This window comes from Choloepus didactylus, chromosome 5 (assembly GCF_015220235.1).
Source record: "Choloepus didactylus isolate mChoDid1 chromosome 5, mChoDid1.pri, whole genome shotgun sequence".
NCBI lineage: Eukaryota > Metazoa > Chordata > Mammalia > Pilosa > Megalonychidae > Choloepus > Choloepus didactylus.
Window position 1 is genome coordinate 93,387,283 of NC_051311.1, and position 25,544 is coordinate 93,412,826.

The 25,544-nt window shown below is 34.3% G+C and overlaps 1 protein-coding gene across 7 annotated transcripts in view; it reads left to right on the plus strand.

The window, feature by feature from the left end:
• Positions 1-25,544, plus strand: part of PHTF2 (putative homeodomain transcription factor 2) — a 136,824-nt gene extending 111,280 nt beyond the window's left edge. For all 7 annotated transcript variants that reach the window (XM_037836503.1, XM_037836504.1, XM_037836502.1 and 4 more), the window contains 8 exons: positions 4,162-4,290; positions 5,810-6,082; positions 6,305-6,436; positions 8,702-8,788; positions 15,740-15,895; positions 17,267-17,362; positions 22,745-22,870; positions 23,552-25,544. In XM_037836503.1, coding sequence (XP_037692431.1) covers positions 4,162-4,290; positions 5,810-6,082; positions 6,305-6,436; positions 8,702-8,788; positions 15,740-15,895; positions 17,267-17,362; positions 22,745-22,870; positions 23,552-23,572 — 1,020 coding nt within the window. In that variant the 3' untranslated portion in view covers positions 23,573-25,544. The remainder of the gene's footprint in view (positions 1-4,161; positions 4,291-5,809; positions 6,083-6,304; positions 6,437-8,701; positions 8,789-15,739; positions 15,896-17,266; positions 17,363-22,744; positions 22,871-23,551) is intronic.

A 25,544-nucleotide genomic window follows, 5' to 3' on the forward strand; every position in this document is an offset into this window, starting at 1 on the left:
ATGCCTCGAATTGCCAAAGACACTCTAAAAAAGAAAAACGAAGTGGGAGGACTTACACTCCCTGACTTTGAAGCTTATTATAAAGCCACAGTTGCCAAAACAGTGTACTGGCACAAAGATAGACATATAGATAAATGGAATCGAATTGAGAATTCGGAGATAGACCCTCAGATCTATGGCCGACTGATCTTTGATAAGGCCCCCAAAGTCACTGAACTGAGCCATAATGGTCTTTTCAACAAATGGGGCTGGGAGAGTTGGATATCCATATCCAAAAGAATGAAAGAGGACCCCTACCTCACCTCCTACACAAAAATTAACTCAAAATGGACCAAAGATCTCAATATAAAAGAAAGTACCATAAAACTCCTAGAAGATAATGTAGGAAAACATCTTCAAGACCTTGTATTAGGCGGCCACTTCCTAGACTTTACACCCAAAGCACAAGCAACAAAAGAGAAAATAGATAAATGGGAACTCCTCAAGCTTAGAAGTTTCTGCACCTCAAAGGAATTTCTCAAAAAAGTAAAGAGGCAGCCAACTCAATGGGAAAAACTTTTTGGAAACCATGTATCTGACAAAAGACTGATATCTTGCATATACAAAGAAATTCTACAACTCAATGACAATAGTACAGACAGCCCAATTATAAAATGGGCAAAAGATATGAAAAGACAGTTCTCTGAAGAGGAAATACAAATGGCCAAGAAACACATGAAAAAATGTTCAGCTTCACTAGCTATTAGGGAGATGCAAATTAAGACCACAATGAGATACCATCTAACACCGATTAGAGTGGCTGCCATTAAAGAAACAGGAAACTACAAATGCTGGAGGGGATGTGGAGAAATTGGAACTCTTATTCATTGTTGGTGGGACTGTATAATGGTTCAGCCACTCTGGAAGTCAGTCTGGCAGTTCCTTAGAAAACTAGATATAGAGCTACCATTCGATCCAGCGATTGCACTTCTCGGTATATACCCGGAAGATCGGAAAGCAGTGACACGAACAGATATCTGCACGCCAATGTTCATAGCAGCATTATTCACAATTGCCAAGAGATGGAAACAACCCAAATGTCCTTCAACAGATGAGTGGATAAATAAAATGTGGTATATACACACGATGGAATACTACGCGGCAGTAAGAAGGAACGATCTGGTGAAACATATGACAACATGGATGAAGCTTGAAGACATAATGCTGAGCGAAATAAGCCAGGCACAAAAAGAGAAATATTATATGCTACCACTAATGTGAACTTTGAAAAATGTAAAACAAATGGTTTATAATGTAGAATGTAGGGGAACTAGCAGTAGAGAGCAATTAAGGAAGGGGGAACAATAATCCAAGAAGAACAGATAAGCTATTTAACGTTCTGGGGATGCCCAGAAATGACTATGGTCTGTTAATTTCTGATGGATATAGTAGGAACAAGTTCACAGAAATGTTGCTATATTATGTAACTTTCTTGGGGTATAGTAGGAACATGTTGGAAGTTAAGCAGTTATCTTAGGTTAGTTGTCTTTTCCTTACTCCCTTGTTATGGTCTCTTTGAAATGTTCTTTTATTGTATGTTTGTTTTCTTTTTAACTTTTTTTTTCATACAGTTGATTTAAAAAAGAAGGGAAAGTTAAAAAAAAAAAAAAAAAAAGAAAAACAAGGAAAAAAAAAAAAAAGATGTAGTGCCCCCTTGAGGAGCCTGTGGAGAATGCAGGGGTATTTGCCTACCCCACCTCCATGGTTGCTAACATGACCACAGACATAGGGGACTGGTGGTTTGATGGGTTGAGCCCTCTACCATAAGTTTTACCCTTGGGAAGACGGTTGCTGCAAAGGAGAGGCTAGGCCTCCCTAGATTTGTGCCTAAGAGTCTCCTCCTGAATGCCTCTTTGTTGCTCAGATGTGGCCCTCTCTCTCTGGCTAAGCCAACTTGAAAGGTGAAATCACTGCCCTCCCCCCTACGTGGGATCAGACACCCAGGGGAGTGAATCTCCCTGGCAACATGGAATATGACTCCCGGGGAGGAATGTAGACCCGGCATCGTCGGACGGAGAACATCTTCTTGACCAAAAGGGGGATGTGAAAGGAAATGAAATAAGCTTCAGTGGCAGAGAGATTCCAAAAGGAGCCGAGAGGTCACTCTGGTGGGCACTCTTACGCACACTTTAGACAACCCTTTTTAGGTTCTAAAGAATTGGGGTAGCTGGTGGTGGATACCTGAAACTATCAAACTACAACCCAGAACCCATGAATCTCGAAGACAGTTGTATAAAAATGTAGCTTATGAGGGGTGACAATGGGATTGGGAAAGCCATAAGGACCAAACTCCACTTTGTCTAGTTTTTGGATGGATGTGTAGAAAAGTAGGGGAAGGAAACAAACAGACAAAGGTACCCAGTGTTCTTTTTTATTTCAATTGCTCTTTTTCACTGTAATTATTATTCTTGTTATTTTTGTGTGTGTGCTAGTGAAGGTGTCAGGGATTGATTTAGGTGATGAATGTACAACTATGTAATGGTACTGTAAACAATCGAAAGTACAATTTGTTTTGTATGACTGCGTGGTATGTGAATATATCTCAAAATGATGATTAAAAAAAAAAATAAAAAATAAAAAATAAAAAAATAAATTAAAAAAAAAAAAAACCAAAACAAAAATTGAAAAAAAAAAAAAAAAAAAAAAAAAAAAAAACACCCAGAAACCAAACAAACTTAAGCATCTGGTTCTTCGTACTAAAGGTTTCAATTTTTATTTTGACTTTATTTCTTTTCCTTCAAACACTGGGACATACTTTATTCTACTTGGGAAAGAACTTTCTGGTTCTTTGTGCTTCAGTTTGCAATATTTTCTAGATCTGAAAAAAGAAGTTAAACTGATCATTTGGAGAAATCTTAAAGTTTCAGAAAAATAATTAAATATTAAGCATAGGCATTTTAAGAAAATTTTTTTTCAGAATAAGACTGTATCACTATTTAGTCTTTCAAAGAGGTTCAACTTCCAACTATCATACTCTTTTGTATTGAATAATCATAAGTTGGGCATTCCGTTATATGGACAATTTGATATCCTTTTATCCTTTAACATTAGTCTCTTAACATTAGTATGTTGATGGCTGTGTAAACAGATTGAAAACTTGGTGCTTTTGTTGACACATTTTAGTATATTTTTGAACAATAGGTTGCCTGATACCTGCTATAGGAAGTTCGTACCTATACATTTTTATAACTGTGTAATTTCTAATGCTATCTTTTCACTGTATATGCAGGTAGTTTTTTGTGTGTGGTTTTTTTTTTAATTAAATTCAGTTTTATTGAAATACATTTACACACCATACAATCATCCATGATATACAATCCACTGTCCACAGTATAACAACATAGTTATGCGTTCATCACCACAATCTATCTCTGAACATTTTCCTTACATCAGAAAGAACCAGAACAAGAATAAAAAATAAAAGTGAAAAAAGAACACCCAAATCATCCCCCCATCCCACCCCATTTGTCCTTTAGTTTTTATCCCCATTTTTCTACTCATCCATACAGTAGATAAAGGGGGTGTGATCCACAAGGTCTTCACAATCACACTGTCACCCCTTGTAATCTACATTATTGTATAATTGTCTTCAGGAGTCCAGACTGCTGGGTTGGAGTTTGGTAGTTTCAGGTATTTACTTCTAGCTATTCCAATACATTAAAACCTAAGAGGTGTTATCTATATAGTGCATAAGAATGTCCACCAGAGTGACCTCGCGACTCCATTTGAAATCTCTCAGCCACTGAAACTATTTTGTCTCATTTTGCATCCCCCTTTTGGTCAAGAAGATACTCTCAGTCCCACGATGCCGGGTCCACATTCATCCCCAGGAGTCATATTCTACATTGCCAGGGAGATTTACAACCCTGGGAGTTGGGTCCCACGTAGTATGCAGGTAGTTTTAAGACAGAATTTTAGTATCATTAAAATTGTATGTCTGTATAGATCTAGATTTGCACAGACAGATATTCTATTTATAAAATATGATAAATGCATTCACTGATTTCTATTTTTAGTGTAATTGAAATTGTGTATATTTATTGATGTATTTTATATGTATACCTGTTATAGTTACAAAATGTAATAAATGTATTTACTAATTTCTATTTATTTTTTTAATAGAGTCATTTGCCCTGGCTCCATAGTTCCCACCCAGGATTAGAAAAGATAAGTGCAATAGTATGGGAAGGCAATGACTGCAAGAAAGCAGACATGTCCGTACTTGAAATCAGTGGAATGATAATGAACAGAGTGAGTTTTTAAGATTTATTCTTTTAATTTACAGGTAAGACTTAGGGTTTATTAATATATTAAACAATTAACAGAAATGTTATATTTAAACCTACTCACCTCATTTCTTCAAGCTGAGAAAATAAGATATTTGTGTGTATTTGGCAAAGTCTGTGATTTAAACAGTGATTTTTCATCAAACCACTCTTTTAGTGTTTTAGTTCCTCTAACCAAGGATGAATGATAATAATCTAAAATTTTACTCTTTTATGTTATTCTTTCTTTTGCTTTCAGTGGATCAAATTGAAGAGCTGATAGAGACATACAAACGTTGATGCACACTTATTTTTCTGTATCATCCATACAAATTCATTAATTTATCAATATCTAAAACATGAGAAAAGTTCAAACTCAAAAATTGATATCTGTAGTTACTCGCCTATTTAAATGTAGAGAGGTTATGCAGCTAATGATGAAAGTCTTGAGTAATTTAAAGAAGTATAATGCAAGTACTATGGATTTTAATTTCAGTTTTTATTAAATTGTTTAATTAGGTCATTACTCCTTTTGAAATTTTACCTAATTTCTCTGTACAGTTAGGCATGATCTAACATAATTCTAAGTTTCTTTGGTGCATTGTTTTGCTAGAACTGTTGTCCACAGTTTTTGTAGGGCAAGAGTTAAAATAGCTAGGTCTAGAAATTGATATGTTCCCTTTAACATATCTCAGTGTGAATAATTAAAAGCAGTCAATTAGGAATCTCTGGAGACTTAGGTTTAGTTGGTGCTCTATAACTTACTGTCTGTGAACTAGCATATCATTTAACTTAGAATAATGCTATTTATCTAATTTACAATATGACAATTAAGTTAGCTAGATGAATTTAATATCCCTTTCACTTCTACCAACTAGCATATTGGGTACTTAAGTTTTCTTGTTATTTAATTTCTAAATCTCATTTTTATTCCCCCATCCTTTATTCCCTTTTATCATTTAGTTTGGGCCCCCCCTCAACACATTCTCTCTCCTGAAATGATTTTAGAATTTAAGGAGACAATCATTTGTATATTGAGCTCTTTGAAGAAAAAGCAAATTCATTAATTTATCAAACAATAATCCTAAATTTGTCTTTTAGTGAATTGAATTTAAGTGGATATTAGAGTTCCTTGTTTTCTTTAATAGTGCAGTGTTTATGAATATTTTTAACTTTTGAAATAATGAGATAGGTAGATTTAAAATTTTTTTTATACTATCTGGGCAGGATCAAGATAGTTAATCCTTTTGCATCTACTTAGTGAATTAGAGATCTGATAACAAACTGTTTAAAAACTGAAGAAATAATGACTATATATTACATATAAGGCTCTCAAGCTTTGAGTTAATTTAAATTTCATTATTCATGTATTAAAACTAATTTAACAAAAATATTTTATGTTGCTATTAAAAAATAATGCTTAATTGGAATTCATTTTTCTAAAAATGAAATTTGTGTGTAAATTTCTCTCTCTCTCTCTCTCTCTCTCTCTCTCTCTCGTAAAGGTCAATAGCCACATACCAGGAATAGGATACCAAATTTTTGGAAATGCAATCTCTGTAATTCTGGGTTTAACTCCATTTGTTTTCCGACTGTCTCAAGCTACAGACTTGGAACAACTCACAGCACATTCTGCTTCAGAACTTTATGTGATTGCATTCGGTTCTAATGAAGATGCTATAGTTCTTTCTATGGTCATAATAAGTTTCGTGGTTCGTGTGTCTCTTGTGTGGATTTTCTTTTTTTTGCTCTGTGTAGCAGAAAGGACTTATAAACAGGTGGGTGTAATACAACTGCTGAATGGAGAATGTTTTATCCTTTTCATAATATCAAAAATTCTTGAATTTTATGGTAATTCATTAAATCATTTGACCTGCATATTATTTTCCTATTTTGTTTTTGTAGTACTTAACCAAATAAAATCATAGCAATCATATTATGTTGATTTCTGTTTGTCTGTAATCTACTTGAAATTTAATCCTCATCTTAACCTTTTTTAGCGATTACTTTTTGCAAAACTCTTTGGACATTTAACATCTGCACGGAGGGCTCGAAAATCTGAAGTTCCTCATTTCCGATTGAAGAAAGTACAGAATATAAAAATGTGGCTGTCTCTCCGTTCTTATCTTAAGGTAGAATGACAGTGATAAAAATACTCTTACATGCTGTTCCCTCTGATGGTTCCAGTTTCTTTGTCAATATGTATGTATGCCCAGATTTATAGTCGTGCGCACTCACGTAGTGTCGCCATACTTAGTATTCTTTTCAATCCATATCCAGGAATCTAAAATAAATGTTTAACTGGTACTTACAGTAAAACATCTGAAGTCTAAAAGGCCTTATGTGCATTTTAGATAGATGACTCAAGGTCAGATTGCCCTAAACTTATCTTTGTTCATAAATTTCACTAACTCCTGCTCATTCAAAAGCTGGATTAAGGATCTCTTTATTTTTACCTAGATAGGCTATCACAAGCCAGCAGAGGGAGCCCACTACTTAGAAAAGAAATTTTTGAAAGTAATCTGTAACCATTGAGTGTCCTCACTGGAAGTGTCCTGTTGATATTTTAAAATATTAGCTTGCAATTCTGAGTTATTTTTTTTTCATACCCATACTTTCCCTTTAATATTTGTTATAATTTATTTAATTTTGGAAGTAAAATATTAAAACTCTGAGGGGAAAAGGGAAACATCTGTATTAGTTTATGAAAGCACTTTTTTCCTGGAGATTATTTCTTTGTTGCATTAAGTAATAGTGAATTCCATTATATGTGTAGTAATCATGCAAGTTCCAGTGATACTTATTCAAAAAACTGTGACCCAGAGATCCAGTATCCTCGGACACACCTAGATCATTTAAGCTTTTTATTTTGAAGTAATAATGATAGGTGAAAAAAAAGTGTACCTTCTACCCTTTTTTGGATGACCCTTGTTTTTAAACTTCAAATGAATTTTTAAAATTCATTTTTCTGTTTATTAATCTAACTTGTTAAATTCAACTCAGTCTCCATTGGGAGGTGCTACAAATTGGTATAGATTATTTTTTTTCTCTGTGACATGTAAGTTATATGGAGGAATGAATTGGATGGTTGTTGCTTGGCTTAGTGGGAATTCATCCAGAATTTCCCCTCCTTATCAACTCTAAGTGGTTATAGCATTCTTTTGTCCATTGATTATTTTATTCAGTAAATTTTTATTTAATGTTAATCATATATCATTCAATATTGATGAGATGAAAAGTACAGTCTCTATGCTTAGGAATTTACATTTCAGTGAGGAAAACATGTAACCCCAGGCCTAGGAATCAATCTTGGTACTTACTTCCCTTTCTTACATTTTCAACATCTAACTTATCACCTGTTCCTTCCCCTTTTACTTCCAAAATACATCCATTTACTTCTCTCTGTGTCCATTTCCACCACCATAATTCAAATCATCAATCTCTGCCTACTGGGGCTACTCAGTTACCTCTTAACTGGCCTTCCAGCATTCATATTTCCTCCTTCCAGTGACTTCTTCTGCCATCAGAATGATCTTTTAAAAATGTAGATTTGATCATATAAATGTTAAAATTTTCATTGTTCTTGGGACAAAAAGCAAAATCTTAACAGGGCTTATAAAGCCCTTCAGAATTTAGTGCCTACCTTATTTACCTCCCTCTCTCACTTCATTTTGAAATACTTTTCTCCTTTCCCCATTACATCCCACCCATACCAGGCTGCTTCAGTTCCTTGAATGCACAATGTTTCTTCCTGCTTTATGCTCTTGCACATGGTCTTCTTCCTGGAACATTATGTACCATCATGCCCTTATCTTTTAGTTTGGTGTAAATATTACTTCCTAGGGGAGATGTTCCCAAGCCCACATTCCTTATCCCCAAATCTCAATTAGGTCACCCTCCGCAATTATCTCAGAGCATCTTATACTTTTCCTGCATAACATTCATCACAACTGTCACATATATCGGTGATTGTGAGCTTGGTGGTCTGTCTCCCCTACTAGTTCCTATGAGTATAGGGACCATACCTGTTTTGTTCTCCACTATATTTCCAGCAATTAGCACAGTGCCTGATTCTGAGAGGGTTCTCAAGAAACATTGGTTGAATAAATTATTAGTGTTTGAAAAAATATCTGAAAGCTAGGCTAAGAATTCTATGCTATATAGACACCATTTTCCCTGTGATGCAAATCCTTAGGAAATGGTTAACACTTTGTAATTAAAATTCACCTGACAAATTAGGTGTATTTTCAACATTGTAAGCTATGATCAACCCGCAGTGATGGATCAACATCATAATTGAAAGCATGAAAATTAGCTGTTAATCAGTAAATATATTTAAAACTGTTTTCCCTTTTTTCAGCAGTAAATATATTTAAAAGCGCTTTCCCTTTTTTCAGCGTCGAGGTCCTCAACGATCAGTTGATGTAATAGTTTCATCTGCTTTCTTGTTGACAATCTCAGTTGTATTTATCTGTTGTGCACAGGTGAGTTGTGTTCCATATAGATAGTATGCAATTTGATATATAAACATTTAAGATTCAGAAGGCTGTCTATAATAAATAAGCAATAAGCCTATTTAGACAAATAAGTTTTGAAATTGACTTTTGCAGTTTATTTTTTTTAGTAGAATGAATAAACACATCTTTTTCATCTGTGTCATGAATAGTAATCATGTATTAATTAATATTTTTGTCTACAATTTATCTGATTATTTTGATTTCCCACAACAAACTTATGAGTGACCAGAATTCTGAAATTGTTTCAGACTCTATTCCATGACTCTCTGGTTTATTCACATTTAATATTAACTCTTTTACTTCATCTTTGAATTGTCACTGTGACTTTATTGCCACATGCTCTCAGGTCAGTGACCAAGATTAGTCAGGAAGCACAAAGGTATTTCAGGATGTACTATATGCTACAAAACATGATGCATATTTCCATGTCAGATAATATAACATATTAGATTTCCTAAAAATTTTTCTGCTTTAAAACACCAAACAGTACAGGGAGAGGGGGTGGAGAAGGGGAGCAGGGGGACCAGGTTTTTAATATACATATATGAGCTTTTTAATATACATATTATATACATACCTGAGTTTACAAGACAATAAGTGGCCAAAAATGAATATAAAACTGAAAACCAGAGCCATTAAATATGTGTTAATGCTATGGAAGCCCTGGGTGAGGTGTATTGTCAATCTTAGTATCCTAAGGCTTGAGATTTTATGTCCACATGAGGACAGGAGGTGAGGTCTTGATCTGCATACATATTCACACCCCTTTAAATACTCACCCCATGAGGCCAGAACCCTCAAATTCCTGCTGTCTCCGTGGAAAGGTAGACAAAAAAAACATTCTGCCTGCCAGCACAGGAAGATAATAAGGAAGTTAGTCTGACTTTGCCTGAACTCTGAGTGCCAAGGAGAGGAAAAAGTCTCTCCTGAGAAATATAAATAACTGTAGGTCTGTGCACATTACCGATTTGGGGTTCAACTTTACATTACACATTTTTTCCTGTAACCTCTGTGTCAAGAAGTTAATATGAAGTGTGATCCTACACCCCTGGAGTACTTGGCAGAGGCAAAGCAAAGACTGTGTGGGGAATATGACTTCAACCTAGGCCTCACAGGATTTCCACAAAGTCCTTTAAGGTTTCAGAACACATGAAGAAAATAATCCAACATGAGTAAGTCAACAGATCAACAGTTAATAGACCATCAGATAGAAACTGTAAGATAAGTTTGATTAAAGACTTAGATAAGACACTATAAAAAAAAAAAGAACCATAAAGTTCTTTGGAGAAATGAAAAATACAGCCAGTGACTTTAAAAGCACAGTGAACAGAAGGAAGAGCAGATTAAACACAGCTGAAGAGACAATAAACTGGAAGATCGAAGACATTACACAGAATACAGGACAGAAATAAAGAGATGGAAAATATGAGAAAGAGATTAAGACATGGACAGAAGATCCAATATATGTCTAATAGCAATTCCAGACAGAGAGAATAAGGGGGAGTCATATTTGACAAGATAATGGCTAATAATTTTTCTTAATTGATAAAAAGATACTGATTTTTAAAAGGAAAAAGTACAGTATTAAACTGTAAATGCTAGTATGAATATTACTCTATCTCTTTAAAGTTGAAAGCTTTAGACAATTTTGTAGAAATACATAATTTATTCACACTGACTCAAAAAGAAATTGAAAACCTGGGGAGAACCATAAAGTAGTACTTGTTTCAGAAATTTAAAAATCTACCACCGAATACAGACTCATGTATTCTGCCAAATATTCAGATAAGATAGTCTTAATCCTACAAAAAGATCTAGATTAAAAAAGGGAATATTCCCCAACTCCTTTTATGAGGCTTATATAACCTTGATACCAATGCCAGAGAAACGGTATGAAATGGAAACTATGAGCTAATTTCACTTATTAACTTAGATGCAGAGTTTCTCCACACAATACCAGCAACATAGTGGTGTAATAAATACACCATGAGCAAGATAGTTTATCTCTGAAATGCTGAGATTTTCAACATTAGAAAATCCATTAATGTAATTTAAGTTCCTTTAGAGGATTGAAAGAGGGAAAAACATATGGTCATCTCAATAGAGGCAGAAAACACATTGGTAAAATTCATTGAAGATTCATGATACAAAGAATAGAAAGTATTGTCCTTCATCCATTAAAAAATATCAGTCAAAACTTGGAGCAAATATTGTACATAATGATGTTACCTTAGAGGTATTTACTTTAAAATCAGAAAGGAGATAAAGATATCCTCTTTACGACTTCTAGTCATCATTTTGATGGAGGTTACTAGCCAGTGAAGTAAGACAGGAAAAAAAAATGGTATACAGATTATAAAGAAAAAATGGTCATAGACTATACAGTTGACTATTTAGAATACCCAAGGGACTTTACAGACAAATTCTTAAAAATATGAGTTCAGCAAAGCTGCTGGATATAAAATCAACATAAAAAAATAATTTTCCCTATAAGCCAGAGATTGGCTTATGGACTGTAATTTGCCAATTCTTGCAGTTCACAGAAACAAATAAATAAAAAGTGATAGATGTTATTTGCACTAGCAATACACAAAAAATACAGAGTTCCCAAAAAGAAATGTGACAAAAAATATGTAGTATCTTATGGAGAAATATGATAAAACTTTATGGAAAGTTATGAAAGAAGGTATACAATGCAAATGAATGAGAATACTCAATTTGTATTGGTATTTATACCAATTTATAAATTCAGTATGATTCTGACAATTCCATTATAATTCCAACAAAGTGCTTATTACTTTTTGGGTAGAGCTTATTAAGCTTTCCAAAATTCATCTGGAAGTACAGAGAGCTGAGAATAGCCCAGATAATTTTGAAGATCAAGATACCTTACCTGAATTTATTATGAAGTTATAGAAAGACATATGGCTTTGGTACAGCTATCCACGAATGGCCAGTGGGGTGAAAAAGAGTCCTACAGATCCACACCTATATAGGAATCTAATATATAATATGATGGCATCATAAACCAATGCAGGAAGGCCTTATTTAATGAGAAAATATAAAATAAGAGAGCCTTATGCCATACTGAAAAATTCTGAGTGGATTAAAGATCTAAATAACAAGATTTTTAATTTTATTACAAATTAAAATTTTATATACCACAAAAGATACCATAAAAGACAAGCCAATATGCCTGATCAAGAATGGCAAATGAGATGCTTCCGGGCTCCATCCCCCAACAAAAGCTTAAGGAACAGACATCTCTGAGTAAATGTCAGTGAAAGACATTAAAATATCAAAATGTCCAGGTTTCAACAAAAGGTCACAAAACATGCAAAGAAACAGGAAGTGATGGCCCAGGCAAAGAAGATTAAAGCGTTAGAAACCATCAATGAGTAGGACCAGACCTTTTTAAAAAAGAATCCTAAATATGGTCAAAGAGCTAAAATGAAACATGGACAAAAATTAAAGGAAATCTGGGGAAAGAGATTACCAATAGAGGGATGGAAATTATAAAAAACCAAACAGAGCTGAAGACCCCAGTAACAGAAATTTAAGATTCAGCAGCAGATTGAACATGAAGATTTTCAAGACTATTGAAATCATCCATTCTGAGGAATAGAAAGAAAAAATGAAGAAAAGTGAACAGAACCTGTGTGACACCGTCAAGCATACCAATATACGCATTGTAGGGAACCCAGAAGGAGAAGAAAGATTACAAAGAAATGATGGCTGAAAACTTTCCAAATCTAGCATAAGATGTGAATAAACACATCCAAAATGCTCAATGAACTCCAAACAGGATAAACTCAAATAGATCCACACGATACCATGTTATTATCAAACTGTTGAATGCCAAAGATAGAGAACTCTGAAAGCCACAAGAGAGAAGCAGCATATCACGTACAAGGGATTCTCAATGAGATTAAGTGCCACTTTCTCATCAGAAACCACAGAAGCAAGAATGCAGTGGGATGACATGTTTAAAGTGCTGAAAGCAAGAACTTGGCAAACAAGAATTCTGCATCTGGCAAAACTGTCTTTCCCAAGTGAGGAAGAAAATAAGACATTCCCAGATAAACAAAAGCTGAATGAGTTTGTCACCACTAGACCAGCCCTACAAGAGGTTCTAAAGGGAATTCTTCAGATAGAAAGGAAAGGACACTACACAATTGACTGAAGCCACATGAAGTAATAAAGATCTGCAATAAAGATGATGACATGGATAAATATAAATGCCAGTACTATTGTATTTTTGATTTGTAACTCCACTTTTTACTTTTGACAGGACTTAAAGGCAAACATAAAATGTAATGATGAATCAGTGGTTTTGGACTCATACTAATGTATAAACATGTAATTTGTGACAAGAACTACATAGAGGTGGAAGACAGAGGGGTATAGGAACATGGTTTATATATGTTGTAGAAGTTAAATGGGTGGCAAAGCAAACAAGATTGTTATAGATTTAGGATGTTAAATTTAAGCCCATGGTAATTACAAAGAAAATATCAGAATATGCAAATTCATAGAGAGGGGAAGTAGAGTCCTGATTACTAGGGCTTGGAGGAAGGAACATTGGGGATTTAATGCAAATGAGTACAGGGTTTCTGTTTGGGGTGAAGGAAAAGTTCAAGTAACAAATAGTGGTGAGGGTATTGCAGTGTTGTGAATATGATTAATCTCACTGAATGGTATGCTTGGGAAGGGTTGGGATGGGAAGATTTATGTTACATGTATGCTTCCACAATTAGAAAATAAAGAACAAAAAACAAAAGAGATTATGGCAATTGAATGTAGTATATGATACTGGATGGGACCTAAGAATGAAGGAAAAAAGGCTCAAAAGGACATTATTAGGACATAAGAAAAAATTGGAATATAGAATGTAAGTTTCATAACAGTATTAAATTTCTTGAATTTAATAACTACACTTAAGGTGATTATGTGAGTATATTTACTTGTGGAAAATGTACATGGAAGTATTATGTGTTCAGTGATTGTGATGTGTGCAAATATTATGACAATAGGTAGGTAGATAAATAGAGGGATAATATAAATAGATGGATGGGGGCAGAAAGAAAGATATGGTAATCGTGGCAAAATGATAAAATTGGCAGATCTCGGTGTCTGGGGGAACGTGTTGGAGTTCATGTATGGAGTTTGTATTATTTTTGTAACTGTCCTGTAAGTTTGAAATTATTTGAAAAGTTCAAAAAAAAAAAAGAACAAGCCAAAGACTGGGAGAAGATACTGACAGAATGTACACCTTGAATAGATTATTCAGAATATATAATTTATCAAGTCAGTAAGAAAAAACAGACAACCCATTAGAATAAAAAGTGGATATAACATATAAAAAGATAACATGGGAGAGAAAACACAATGCCCAATAATCATATGAAGCATATTCAACCTCCCTAAGTAATCAGGAAAGGTAAAATTGAAGCAAGAGAACATTTCATACCCATCAGATAAGCAGATTTTAAGATGTTGGATAATAACAAGTGTGAACAAAAATGAGGGCAAAGGGAATGCTGATACATTGTTGAGTATAAATTGATACATTTGTTTTAGAGACAAAATTGCAACATCAAAGTTGAAGATGTGGATATTTAGGGACCCAGCAATTGTTTTTAATACCGTTTTATTGAGGTTTATTCAAATATCATCCAGTGTACAATCAGTTATTCACAGTACCGTTATATAGTTGTGCTTTCACGACCAGAATCAATTTTTGAGCATTTTCCTTATTCCAAAAGAAATAAAAGTAAAAAGGAACACCTAAAACATTCGATCCCCCCATCCCACCGTATTTTTCATTTAGTTTTTGTCCCCGTTTTTCTACTCATCTCTCCATATACTAGATAAAAAGAGTGTGAGCCACCAGGTTTTTGCAGTCACACAGTCACAGCATGTAAGCTACGTAGTTATGCAGTCCCCTTCAAGAATCAAGGCTACTGGGTTGCAGTTCGACAGTTTCAGGTATTTCCTTCTAGCTATTCCAATACACTAAAAACTAAAGAGGAATATCTGTATAATGTTCACATGAGTGCCCTCCAGAGTGACCTCTCGACTCCATTTGAAATCTCTCAGCCACTGAAACTTTATTTTGTTTCATTTCACTTCCCCCTTTTGGCCAAGAAGATGTTCTTAATCCCAGGATGCCGGGTCCAGGCTCATCCACGGGAGTCATAAGGGACCCAGCAATTTTACTCCTAGATATTAACTCCTAGAGAAATTCTTGCATGCTAAACCAGGAGATGCCTACAGAGTGTTTATTGCAGCCTTGTTTGTAGTAGGGAAAATTGGCCACAACATAAATATTAATCAGTATGGTAGGCCAATAAATTGTGGCCAATAAATTGTTTATTTTTCTGCTATACTTTAAAGCAATTGAATGAACAAACATAGAGCTAAATCTATCAATTGGGATAAACCTTGAAAATAAGGCTCAGTGGAATAAAAAACAAATTGAAGAATCATGTTAACAACGAGATAACATCTATGTAAACTTTAAAATATGTAACAAACAATATTTTTAAGGATATATGGCTAAATTGTAAAAATATGCATGAAAAAAGTAAACACAAAATTCATTACCCCTACAGAAGAGGAAAAAGGGGGGTGAGGATAAAGGAAAAGTTAAGAGGGGCTTAAACTGAATTTTTAATTTTTCAAAAAATTTGAAGTATTGCAAAATATTAAGATTTGACAAAATTGAGTAGAGGCCACAATTTTATAGTTACATTATACTCTATACTTTTAGTATGCTTGGCATATTTTATAATAAATGTGGAATTTTTAAAATGCATTATTAAATTTATGATCAATCTGCATGAAGTAAAATTTTTTCCTTTCAAAAAACTGTTTGAATCACTTGCTTCTTCATATCGCCCTTTCATCCACTTTTAGCTGCTTCATGTGCATGAGATCTTCCTTGATTGTCACTACAATTGGGAACTGGTAATCTGGTGCATCTCTTTAACACTTTTTCTGCTAAGATTTGTTACCCTTGGATCAGAAACAAGTAAAAAATATAGCAATACCTCAATATTACTTACTGAACAGGTGAGAATGAATGTTTGCTGTGTTATAAGTTAATGTCTGTAATACACATACTAAACTGAAATGTTTTCACTTCATGTTTTTCAGGAATTAAGGCCATTTGTGTTATAAAATTAAAATTTGATAGTACTCAAGCTTTTCTTTAGTGTTTCTGCTTAAACTCAGATTTCAAATCTGATCTACTGTTTTTATGTCTTATTGTCATTTGGCAAGAAGGAAGTACCAATTACAGAAATGACGGATTTTAACATTAATGCGTTATGTTTGCTTTGCAGTGTAGCAGAGACATTGAAAATAAGTATGAATTTTTATTCAACAAAAAGATAAAGCATGATAATTTTGATGGTTAACTTTATTTTGCATGAATTTGTTAAATATTTTCCTGTAACCGTTTCATAGAAATTATACAAAGAAACTTGCTACCAAAGAACCTGTAGCATATTTTAATGAAGGATGGTTTGATTTCAAGGAACCAGTAACTTGGTTAAAGAAGCTCAGTTAAAGGGAAAGGGAAAGAATGAACCCGCAAAGATGAAGATCTCCAGGAAATAAAGCCTAGTTGGGCCTCAGGGGAAGTACACAAAGGCAGCCACTTCCTCCACCTCACTTCTGCTCCTCTCTTTGTTGGTTGGCCTCTCTGTAGTGTTGCTGCCCTATAATTTTGGCTTATAATTATTGTTCCTTGCCTCAGCATGAGCATACTTTACTGACTTTTCAGCCCATGGTCCTACAATATCTAGCAGATATAGGGTTTGTCCCACCAGACAGTGCATTGACTAGCTTTGGTTTGGGGGCACACTCCAGCATAATCAGCTATGGCTGCCAGAGTGGAGGTGGGAAGGTGGGATCGAGTGGAAAAAGCAGAGCTGCCTAAGCCTGCTCCTTCCACAAGCTCTGTGTTAGAGCATTTTTCAAAAAAGGGAACTGAACCTGGAAGGAATCCTAAATTGTCTATTACTGAGTGGATAACAAAGATGCACAAAGAATTTTTTGGAGTTACTTTCAAAATAAGAAATTGCAAATCAGTTGATTGAGTTTTATTCTAATTATTATTTGTTCTTTAAGTTGTTTGGCTCTTGGACTAGTTTATCACCTTTAAATTATGCTGTACAGTTTTGCTTTCTTGTTTTGGCTTTTAATTACATTTAAAAAGTGTTTTAATAAAAGCTACTGTTTTTCTTATTAGAAAATAATATAAGCTTATTGTCGGAAATTTGGAATATACAGTAAAATATTTAAAATATTTAAGTCACCTATAATCTCAGCACCCAGAGAACCACTATTCATATTTTAGTGACTGTCTTCAAAGTTCTTTTAAAAACGTATATATATTATGATTTTAAGTATTTTTGTTTACTCTTTTTTTAATAAAAGATAAACCTCTACTTGAAAATGGAGAAGAAACCTAATAAGAAAGAGGAACTGACACTAGTGAACAATGTTTTAAAACTAGCTACTAAACTGCTAAAGGTAAGAATATAATTGAAAATGGAATTAGTGTAAAATGTGCTATTCAGACGTTATTAGTTTTCTATTTATAGAGCCTACTTTTTCTTTGGTTTTTATAAGTATCCAAATTGTTTCCAGATTATATTTGACCATGTTCACACAATTTGCATTTTACTTCTCATTGCAAAGTTCTACAAATGATGTCATTTGATTTGGAGACTGCATGTTAAAACTTTTAATAATGTTTAGAGTATTGCAGAGGTTGACATCTTTGTATGCTTAAATCTCCTAGAATTTAAAATAGATTTCAAAACAGAAATTTAATGTTAATTTAGGGAATTTTTCATTTTGTATTTCTCAGAGCACTCTTTTGCTTGGTCTGTGTTAACTTAAAAGGTTACATGACCATTATAATAAATGTATGCCACCTGTAAACATTTAAATTTTCAAACCCTTTTTGGAAATAATCAAAAGGAATACAATTTCAGTGGAATTTGGTCCCACAATAAAGCTCTTTGGGGAAAACTTTTAATAAAATATTTTTATTAACCGTATATGCTTTACAGTGTTAGTAATGCTTTTCTTTATTAAAAATAAAATTTATTTTTAAAAATCTCAGTTCCTATAACCATTTGAATATAATTCTTAGAGCGCAGTATAACTTTTCAGAGAATGGTATGACTTAGTTGTGCTCAGTGTTATGGTTAATTTTCAGCCAATTGATAAGTATTAATTGCATATAGACTTAGGTATTCAAAGAGGAAGAGGTGGTGGGGAGATAAAATGAGTAACAAGGAGTTGCTTCCTCTTTCAAAATGCTTTAAACTTCAGGTAGATGGCAACACCAAAATAATAAGCAAGGTAATATAGGCAAACTCCATTTTTTGTCAAAATGCTTTATGGAAAAATATGTTTAAATTCAATTGACAGTATTTTGTTTATTTGATATATATATATATATATATATATATATATATATATATATAGGATATTTTCAGTGTATAGCCACTGTGCTAGGCAGGAGTGGGCTACCTGGCTACCAAGATGAGATTTAAAAACAGCTGAAATCTCATAGAATAAAGAGAAGTATAAAAATGTCTAGAATACAAAGCACAACAATGTGACACTTTTTGATCATAATAGTCTTCTAGTTAAAAACCTGGGACAACATAGATTGTTCCTTCTCACTCATTCTTCACATCTAAGAAATTTTCAAATCCATTGATTCAACCTCCCAAATACTTTTCAAATTCATCCCTTCTCTATCTATACTGCCTTAAGTCAGAGCCTCCACTGTCTCTCACCTGAGCTTTTGAACTAGTGAACTCCTTAAAAGTATTCCTGCTTCTGGTCTCACTCCTCTCTAATCCTTCTTCCACATTGCTGGTCCAGTGTTCTTTCTCATGTGCACATCTGATCATGCTATTCCCCAGCTTTAATGTCTTTAGTGTCTGTCAGCACAATCTGCTTAATGAATGGCCCATACCTAAATAGTTAGCTTTATAAGTTTGAAGTACTTCCTCCCTTGTAATCAGGCTCTAAAAATGCTGAGCAACCAATAGCAATTCAAAGGTGCCATGTTTTCTTGTGTCTTAGGGAATAAATACTGCTTCATCCCCTAAGTTTCAGGAGAGCCTTTCTGTGGTCCCACAGCCTTTTTTTTTTTTTTTTTTTATTTTATTTTGAAAGAAATTCAAAGTTACATGAATAGTTGCAAAAACAATACTAGCCCCATACACAGAATTCCATCATACCCTGACCCCCCTCCCCCAATAGCTTAATCCACCAACTTTAACATGCTGTCACATCACTATTTCTTTCCCTCCCTATCTATCATTCATCATATATTTCTCTGTCTTCTGAATATATGAGAGTTAGCTGCACACATCCTTGAACATCCACTATAATTCACATATGTACTCCCCATGAACAAGAACATTCTTTTATGTAATTCCATTAAGCCCAGCTAAGAAGTATAAGAGATTCAACAATGATACAATGCTTACATTCTGTATTTCCTTTTCCTTATGTCTCAACTGTGTCCCTTCGAGCCACCTGTCCTCCACCCTCCAATCCCATCCAAGTTCATCCTTAGCATTCAATTGTCGTCTAGTTAGACTGTCTTTTTTTTTTTTCTTTTTTCAATTGTGGAAACATATATACAGCCTAAATCTTCCCATTCGACCCCTTTCCTAACCTTCCATTAGTGGGATTAATCACATTTAGAATGATGTTATGCTCTTTCCCACCATCCATTACTAGAAATTTCCCTTCACCTCAAACAACAACCCTATACTCCTTTCTTAACTTCCCATTGCCCCTTCCCCCATTTCTCATAATCCAGACTCTACTTTTCATCTCTATGGTTATATTCTCTGATAATTTCTTTGTGTTTACTGTGGGGCTTAAAATTAACTTCTTAAATCCATAACAATCTTGTTTTTCTTTGATACCAACTTAACTTCAATAGGACACATAAACTATGTTCCTATACTCCTCCATTCCCCCACCTTTATATAGTTCTTGTCAAAAATTACATACTTTACATTGAGTTCAAAACCACTGATTCATCATTAGAGTTTGTGTATTTTATATCATGTAGGAAGTAAATAGTGGAGTTACAATTCAAAAATTATTGACTTCTATTTGTATTTCATTGTGGTCAGAGAATGTGCTTTGAATATATTCAATTGTTTTTTGTTTTTTGTTTTTTAATTTATTGAGGCTTGTTTTATGTCCTAGCATATGGTCCATTCTGGAGAAAGATCTGTGATCACTAGAGAAAAATGAGTGTCCTGGTGATTTGGGATGTAAGGTTCTATGTATGTCTGTTAAAATTCTCTGTATCTCTTTCTCCTTTCTTTGTTTCTCTGTCATATGGCTCCCTTTAGTATCTGAAGTGGGGCAGGTCTTTTACTGGCAAAGTCTCTCAGCATTTGTTTGTCTGTGAAAAATTTAAGTTCTCCCTCAAATTTGAAGGAGAGTTTTGCTGGATAAAGTATTCTTGGTTGGAAATTTTTCTCTCTCAGAATTTTAAATATGTCATGCCACTGCCTTCTCACCTCCATAGTGGCCACTGAGTAGTCACTACTTAGTCTTATGTTGTTTCCTTTGTATGTGGTGAATTGCTTTTCTCTTGCTGCTTTCAGAACTCGCTCCTTCTCTTCAGTATTTGAAAGTCTGATCAGAATATGTCTTGGGGTGGGTTTATTTGGATTTATTCTATTTGGAGTTCGCTGGGCATTTATGCTTTGTGTGTTTATATTGTGTAGAAGGTTGGGGAAATTTTCCCCAACAATTTCTTTGAATACTCTTTCTAGACCTTTACCCTTCTCTTCCCCTTCTGGGACACCAATGAGTCTTAAGTTTGGACGTTTTATTTTATCTATCGTATCCCTGAGATCCATTTCAATTTTTTCAATTTTTTTCTCCATTCTTTCTTTTGTTCTTTCATTTTCTGTTCTGTGGATTTCTAGGACACTGAGATGTTGTTCAGCTTCCTCTAGTCTTGAATTGTGAGTATCCAGAGTCTTTTTAATTTGGCCAACAGTTTCTCTTATTTCCATAAGATCTTCTATTTTTTTATTTGCTCTTGCAATGTCTTCTTTATGCTCTTCTAGGGTCTTTTTTATGGTGCTTATATCCTGGGCCATGGTCCTCTTGATGTCCTTTAAATCCTTCACCATGTTTTCGTTCTTTGATTGTACCTCTTTAATTAATTTTGCAAGGAATAACGTTTCTTCCGAAATCTTGATTTGTGTATTTGGAGCTGGATTCTCTGTATCATCTGGTTTTATCATATGCATTAAGATTTTCTCTTGTTTTTGGCCTGTTGGCATTTGTTTTGCTTGATAGGGTTCTTTCAAATTGTATCAGAAAAAAAAGGATATTGATCTAATTTTTCAGAGACAGTTTGATGGCATTTACTTTCTCTAGGTAACCAGCAGATGGCGTCTATGAGCCACCTATATCCCTCCAGTCAGTAGTGTGGGGAAATGATTCTTGTATGTTCAGTTTGAGAGCTCAGCCTGGGCGCGCTGCTGGAGTCGCCCGCCCTGAATGTGGGGCGCGCGCACGGGTGGCCAGGGAGGAGGGGCAGCTCTCTCTCAGTGTCCCATAAACCACCAGACTTGGCGTAGCGCTTCTGGGTTCCCTGAGCGGATCCCCCCTCCCAGCCATGATCCTCCCTCAGCCGAGAGAAAATGCCGTGCTACGTCATCAGTGAGCGCTGTCCCTCTAGGGAAGCCCTGGGCTGCTTGGCTGTGCCACGGGGCTCTCAGCTCGCCTCAGAATGCCGATTGTGTGAGGCTGTCTCCACTGCAATTCCTTGTGGGCTGAGAGCAGCCGAGGTTTTCTCCACAGAGAGAGAACGAGAGACGGAATATTTCCCCCGATTCTCCCAAGGTCAGCCTTCACCAAAAGCCTCTGTCTGCTTGTTGAGGATTCGCTGTCTGTATTGAGCAGTTATCGTTAAAACCTCACTTGGGGCTGGGCTGAGAAAGTGCACAGCGTGGCTTCCATGAGGGAGGGGCTCCCGGCTCTAGGTTTTTGGCTCTCAGCATGGGTCCGCAATTTTACTTACAGATTTTATGCTGTGATCTCGGGCATTCCTCCCAATTCATGTCGGTGGATGTTGAGTGTACTGTCACATTTGTCTCCCCGCTACCATTCTAGGTTATTTACTGGTTTTTTGTTCATTTATGAATTGTTCTGGGGGAGACTAAGTCTTCCACCTCTTTCTATGCCGCCATCTTCCCAGAATCCACCCACAGCCTTTTTATACATACCTTTGTCATGGGATTCAATGAATTAATTTGTTTGCATGTCTGTTACACTGCAAGCTCCTTCAGCTCGGAAATTGACTATTACTTTCCAGAGCCTAACACAGGACCTGGCATATAATAGAAATTTAAATGTTTGAATCAGTTAATTCATGTGTTTGAAAATGAATTGTCTCAAAGTAGAGTTTTTACATATGTATTAATATTGTCTGAAATTTTGTCTAATTAAATTTCTAAATCTTATGCAAAAATATATTGTTCTCTTTCAGTTTCTATTCGTGCTCTTCTACTAAAAATGTTCTCAAACCTCTTTGTACCTACTAGATCAGTACTATAATAGTCATTCATTTGGGATGGGAATTGGAGTTACTGATTTAGGTTACAGGGTTCTTTTAAGTGAAGTCACTTTTTCCTAAAACAAAATTTTAAGCACATTTACCTATTTCAAGTTTAACCAAGTTTACCCTTTGTAAAAATATCTGTAATTTGTAACTTTTTTGAAACAAATTGTAAAAAATCCTCCTTAAATATTACACTCAATTAGCTTAACTGACAATTCTTAATGAATCTGAGGCTTATGGTGGTTTATTTTTTCTCTCTCTCTCTCTGTCTCTTTTGCTAGGAATTGGACTGTCCCTTTAGATTATATGGGCTTACAATGAATCCACTGCTTTATAACATTACCCAGGTTGTCATCCTGTCAGCTGTTTCTGGTGTTATCAGTGACTTGTTTGGATTTAACTTAAAGGTACGAGCTTGCAGACATTCTTTATTTCTTAGTACTCTGTTGCATTTTTGTGACATTTTATCCTAGCACTCTTTTGAGATCTCGAGTGCATAGTAATGGAGTCATTTTGATAATATTGTATAGAATTAGTGAAATTAATTTCACACTTAGTTTCAAAGAATGATATATATTCTTTGCTCATGATACTTCTGAAACTCCTAATTTGGAACAGTATTCTCTGCCAGTAGCACTCTTGTGTACAATAAGTGATAAAATAAGTGATAAAATAATTTTGACTCTTATAACCCGAATATAATTTAGGTGACAAAAAAAGTAAAGCCCTATTTCTTTTCTTGGCCAAAAGTTGTATTATTTACCTATATAACAATGCACACATCCTCCAACATGTGCCCAACTAACTGTTAATGCATGAGGTATATGATAATCACATTAGACAGGCAGTATTTGTATATTGCCACTTCCCAATAAAAGAAAGCAAGAGAAATCAGATTTTCACTATTTTATTTGCTTATTTAAGGTGAGTTCTTCTTGAAAATAAAAGGATAAAGGAGTTAAAATAGTAGAACCTACACTTGTTTGTGAATTAAATTTAAATAAAATATACTATTATATGATATAATTTAATAAGTTAGGCTATTAAAACTAGCTCTAATGATCATTCTTTTTTATATTTTTCTCTAGCTATGGAAGATTAAATCATGACCATTCAGGCAAAAGAAGATGTAGCCTCTTTTCCAGAATAAGAGTACCAACTATACTGCCTGAAAGCAGTCACTGACTCGCTGCTTCAGGAATCTCAGCTGGGAAATTGAAGTGTTTACATCAGAGTGTCCTGTGCAATTCTTATATTTATTTTTCTTGTTCACTGTTTTTTACATTTATTTTAGTCTATATTTTATTTTTAAGCATTGATGTACTTAGTTATGGAAAGGGTGATAAAACGGATTTCCAGATACTTGAGATCCTGGTAATTGCTTATAAATAATTGACAAAATAACAAATTCTGAAAATAGAAGCCATCACTGTATTTCTCCATCAGTGCCATGAACTTGCCTTACTTGAGGAAAAATTATTTAACCTTGGAATACTACATTGGACTCAGCTAAACAAATATGGCATTTCCAATAAATCAAGATCCAGTCAGGGTTTCTCTTGAATTATTTTGACACAATGCCAGGATCTAAACTGATTAAGCTGCAGTTTAAGCACCCTTCAGTATTATTATATATGGTATTACTTAACAGGTCAACAAGTGCTCTTTGATGATAAAACTCTTAATAGAGCAATAATTGTAAATGGTTACCATACTGTAAGATATTTTGATAAAAATTAGTAATAATTGTATTTATTTGAAACACTGGGCTGTTTGCACAGCTCCAACTGTGCATGCTCAAAATGTGCACTTTTTAAAATTGTTACTTTTAATGTGTATCTTTATATGGGGTATGTTATAGTATACTAGGACATAATATGTTATCCTTTTGATTTGTGAAGTATATACTCATTTCACAAGTGAAGTGCCTCTTGATATTACTAAAGTACTTTATGTTTACTCAAGTAAAATAATTTTCTCCCCATGGTACACTATAGTGTATACTATACATACCACATTCAAATGAACAACACAAGAATATCAGGGTAAGAACCAATAATATATTTCTCTGGTTGCTAGTTTTAAAACTGTATCCAAATTTTCAGAAAAGAGCCTCAACTTACATATTCTATCTTGTAAACTTAATCTGGTGCACCTCCCTGCCCCCATTATATAAGGGCTATTTTAGATGCTTTTAACCTAGAAATTAACTTGCCCCCCCCCCAATAATTTGTCAGGTGTCCAAATGAGTATTTATCATGTCAGCATGCTAGATAAATAGGGCAAATATGACAGTATCTTACATTGGGCCTTGATTTTAAGTTACTATATTTGTACAATCAAAAATGTTTGAGGAATTAACATGAAATATGAAATGTTTGGGGTTTTTTTTGTGTATGTGTGTGTGTTATTTATTTTTTGAAAACTGGGTATCTGAAACAATCCAGAATTTTCTTGGTGCAAAGTGTATCATGTTGAATATTCTTGCATTTCACCATGTCTTAGGGAATTTAAAACAATTCATTTTTGATAATTATTTGATTGGTGCCGTTCTATTTCCCAAATCATGATCTTAAGATCAGGAATGTGTGGAGAACAAAGCCATGTCTTATCACTTTGCTCTTACCATTCCTTCTGATCAGCCTCAATTCAGCCTCGTTTTGTATATATTGCCTCTCTATAGAAAACAACAAAAACATTTTGGTTTTTTTTTGTCCATGTTCTAATATGCTTAATGACCAAAGTGCATTCTAAGTTTTTTCAAGGAATGTATTACTGGAGCTTTAAGAACATACTTATTTTCTCATGTGAAAAATTAGACTTTGTCTGATATGTTTCTTCTTCCTCTCTTGTCTAATGTTGAGGTTGTTTTTAGGAATTATATTTTATAAACTTTTTCAAAATAAGGTACATACCAATACAGAACTTAAAATTTTGCACAGAGTATATTGAATATATTTTGAGGGAGAAAAAAGTACAGCATGAGTTCTCTTAGAAATAAAATATAAAACTATTGTATCTCACACAAAAAAAAAACTTATTTCAAAATGGAAGTATTTTTGAACACAGTAGCATACTGTT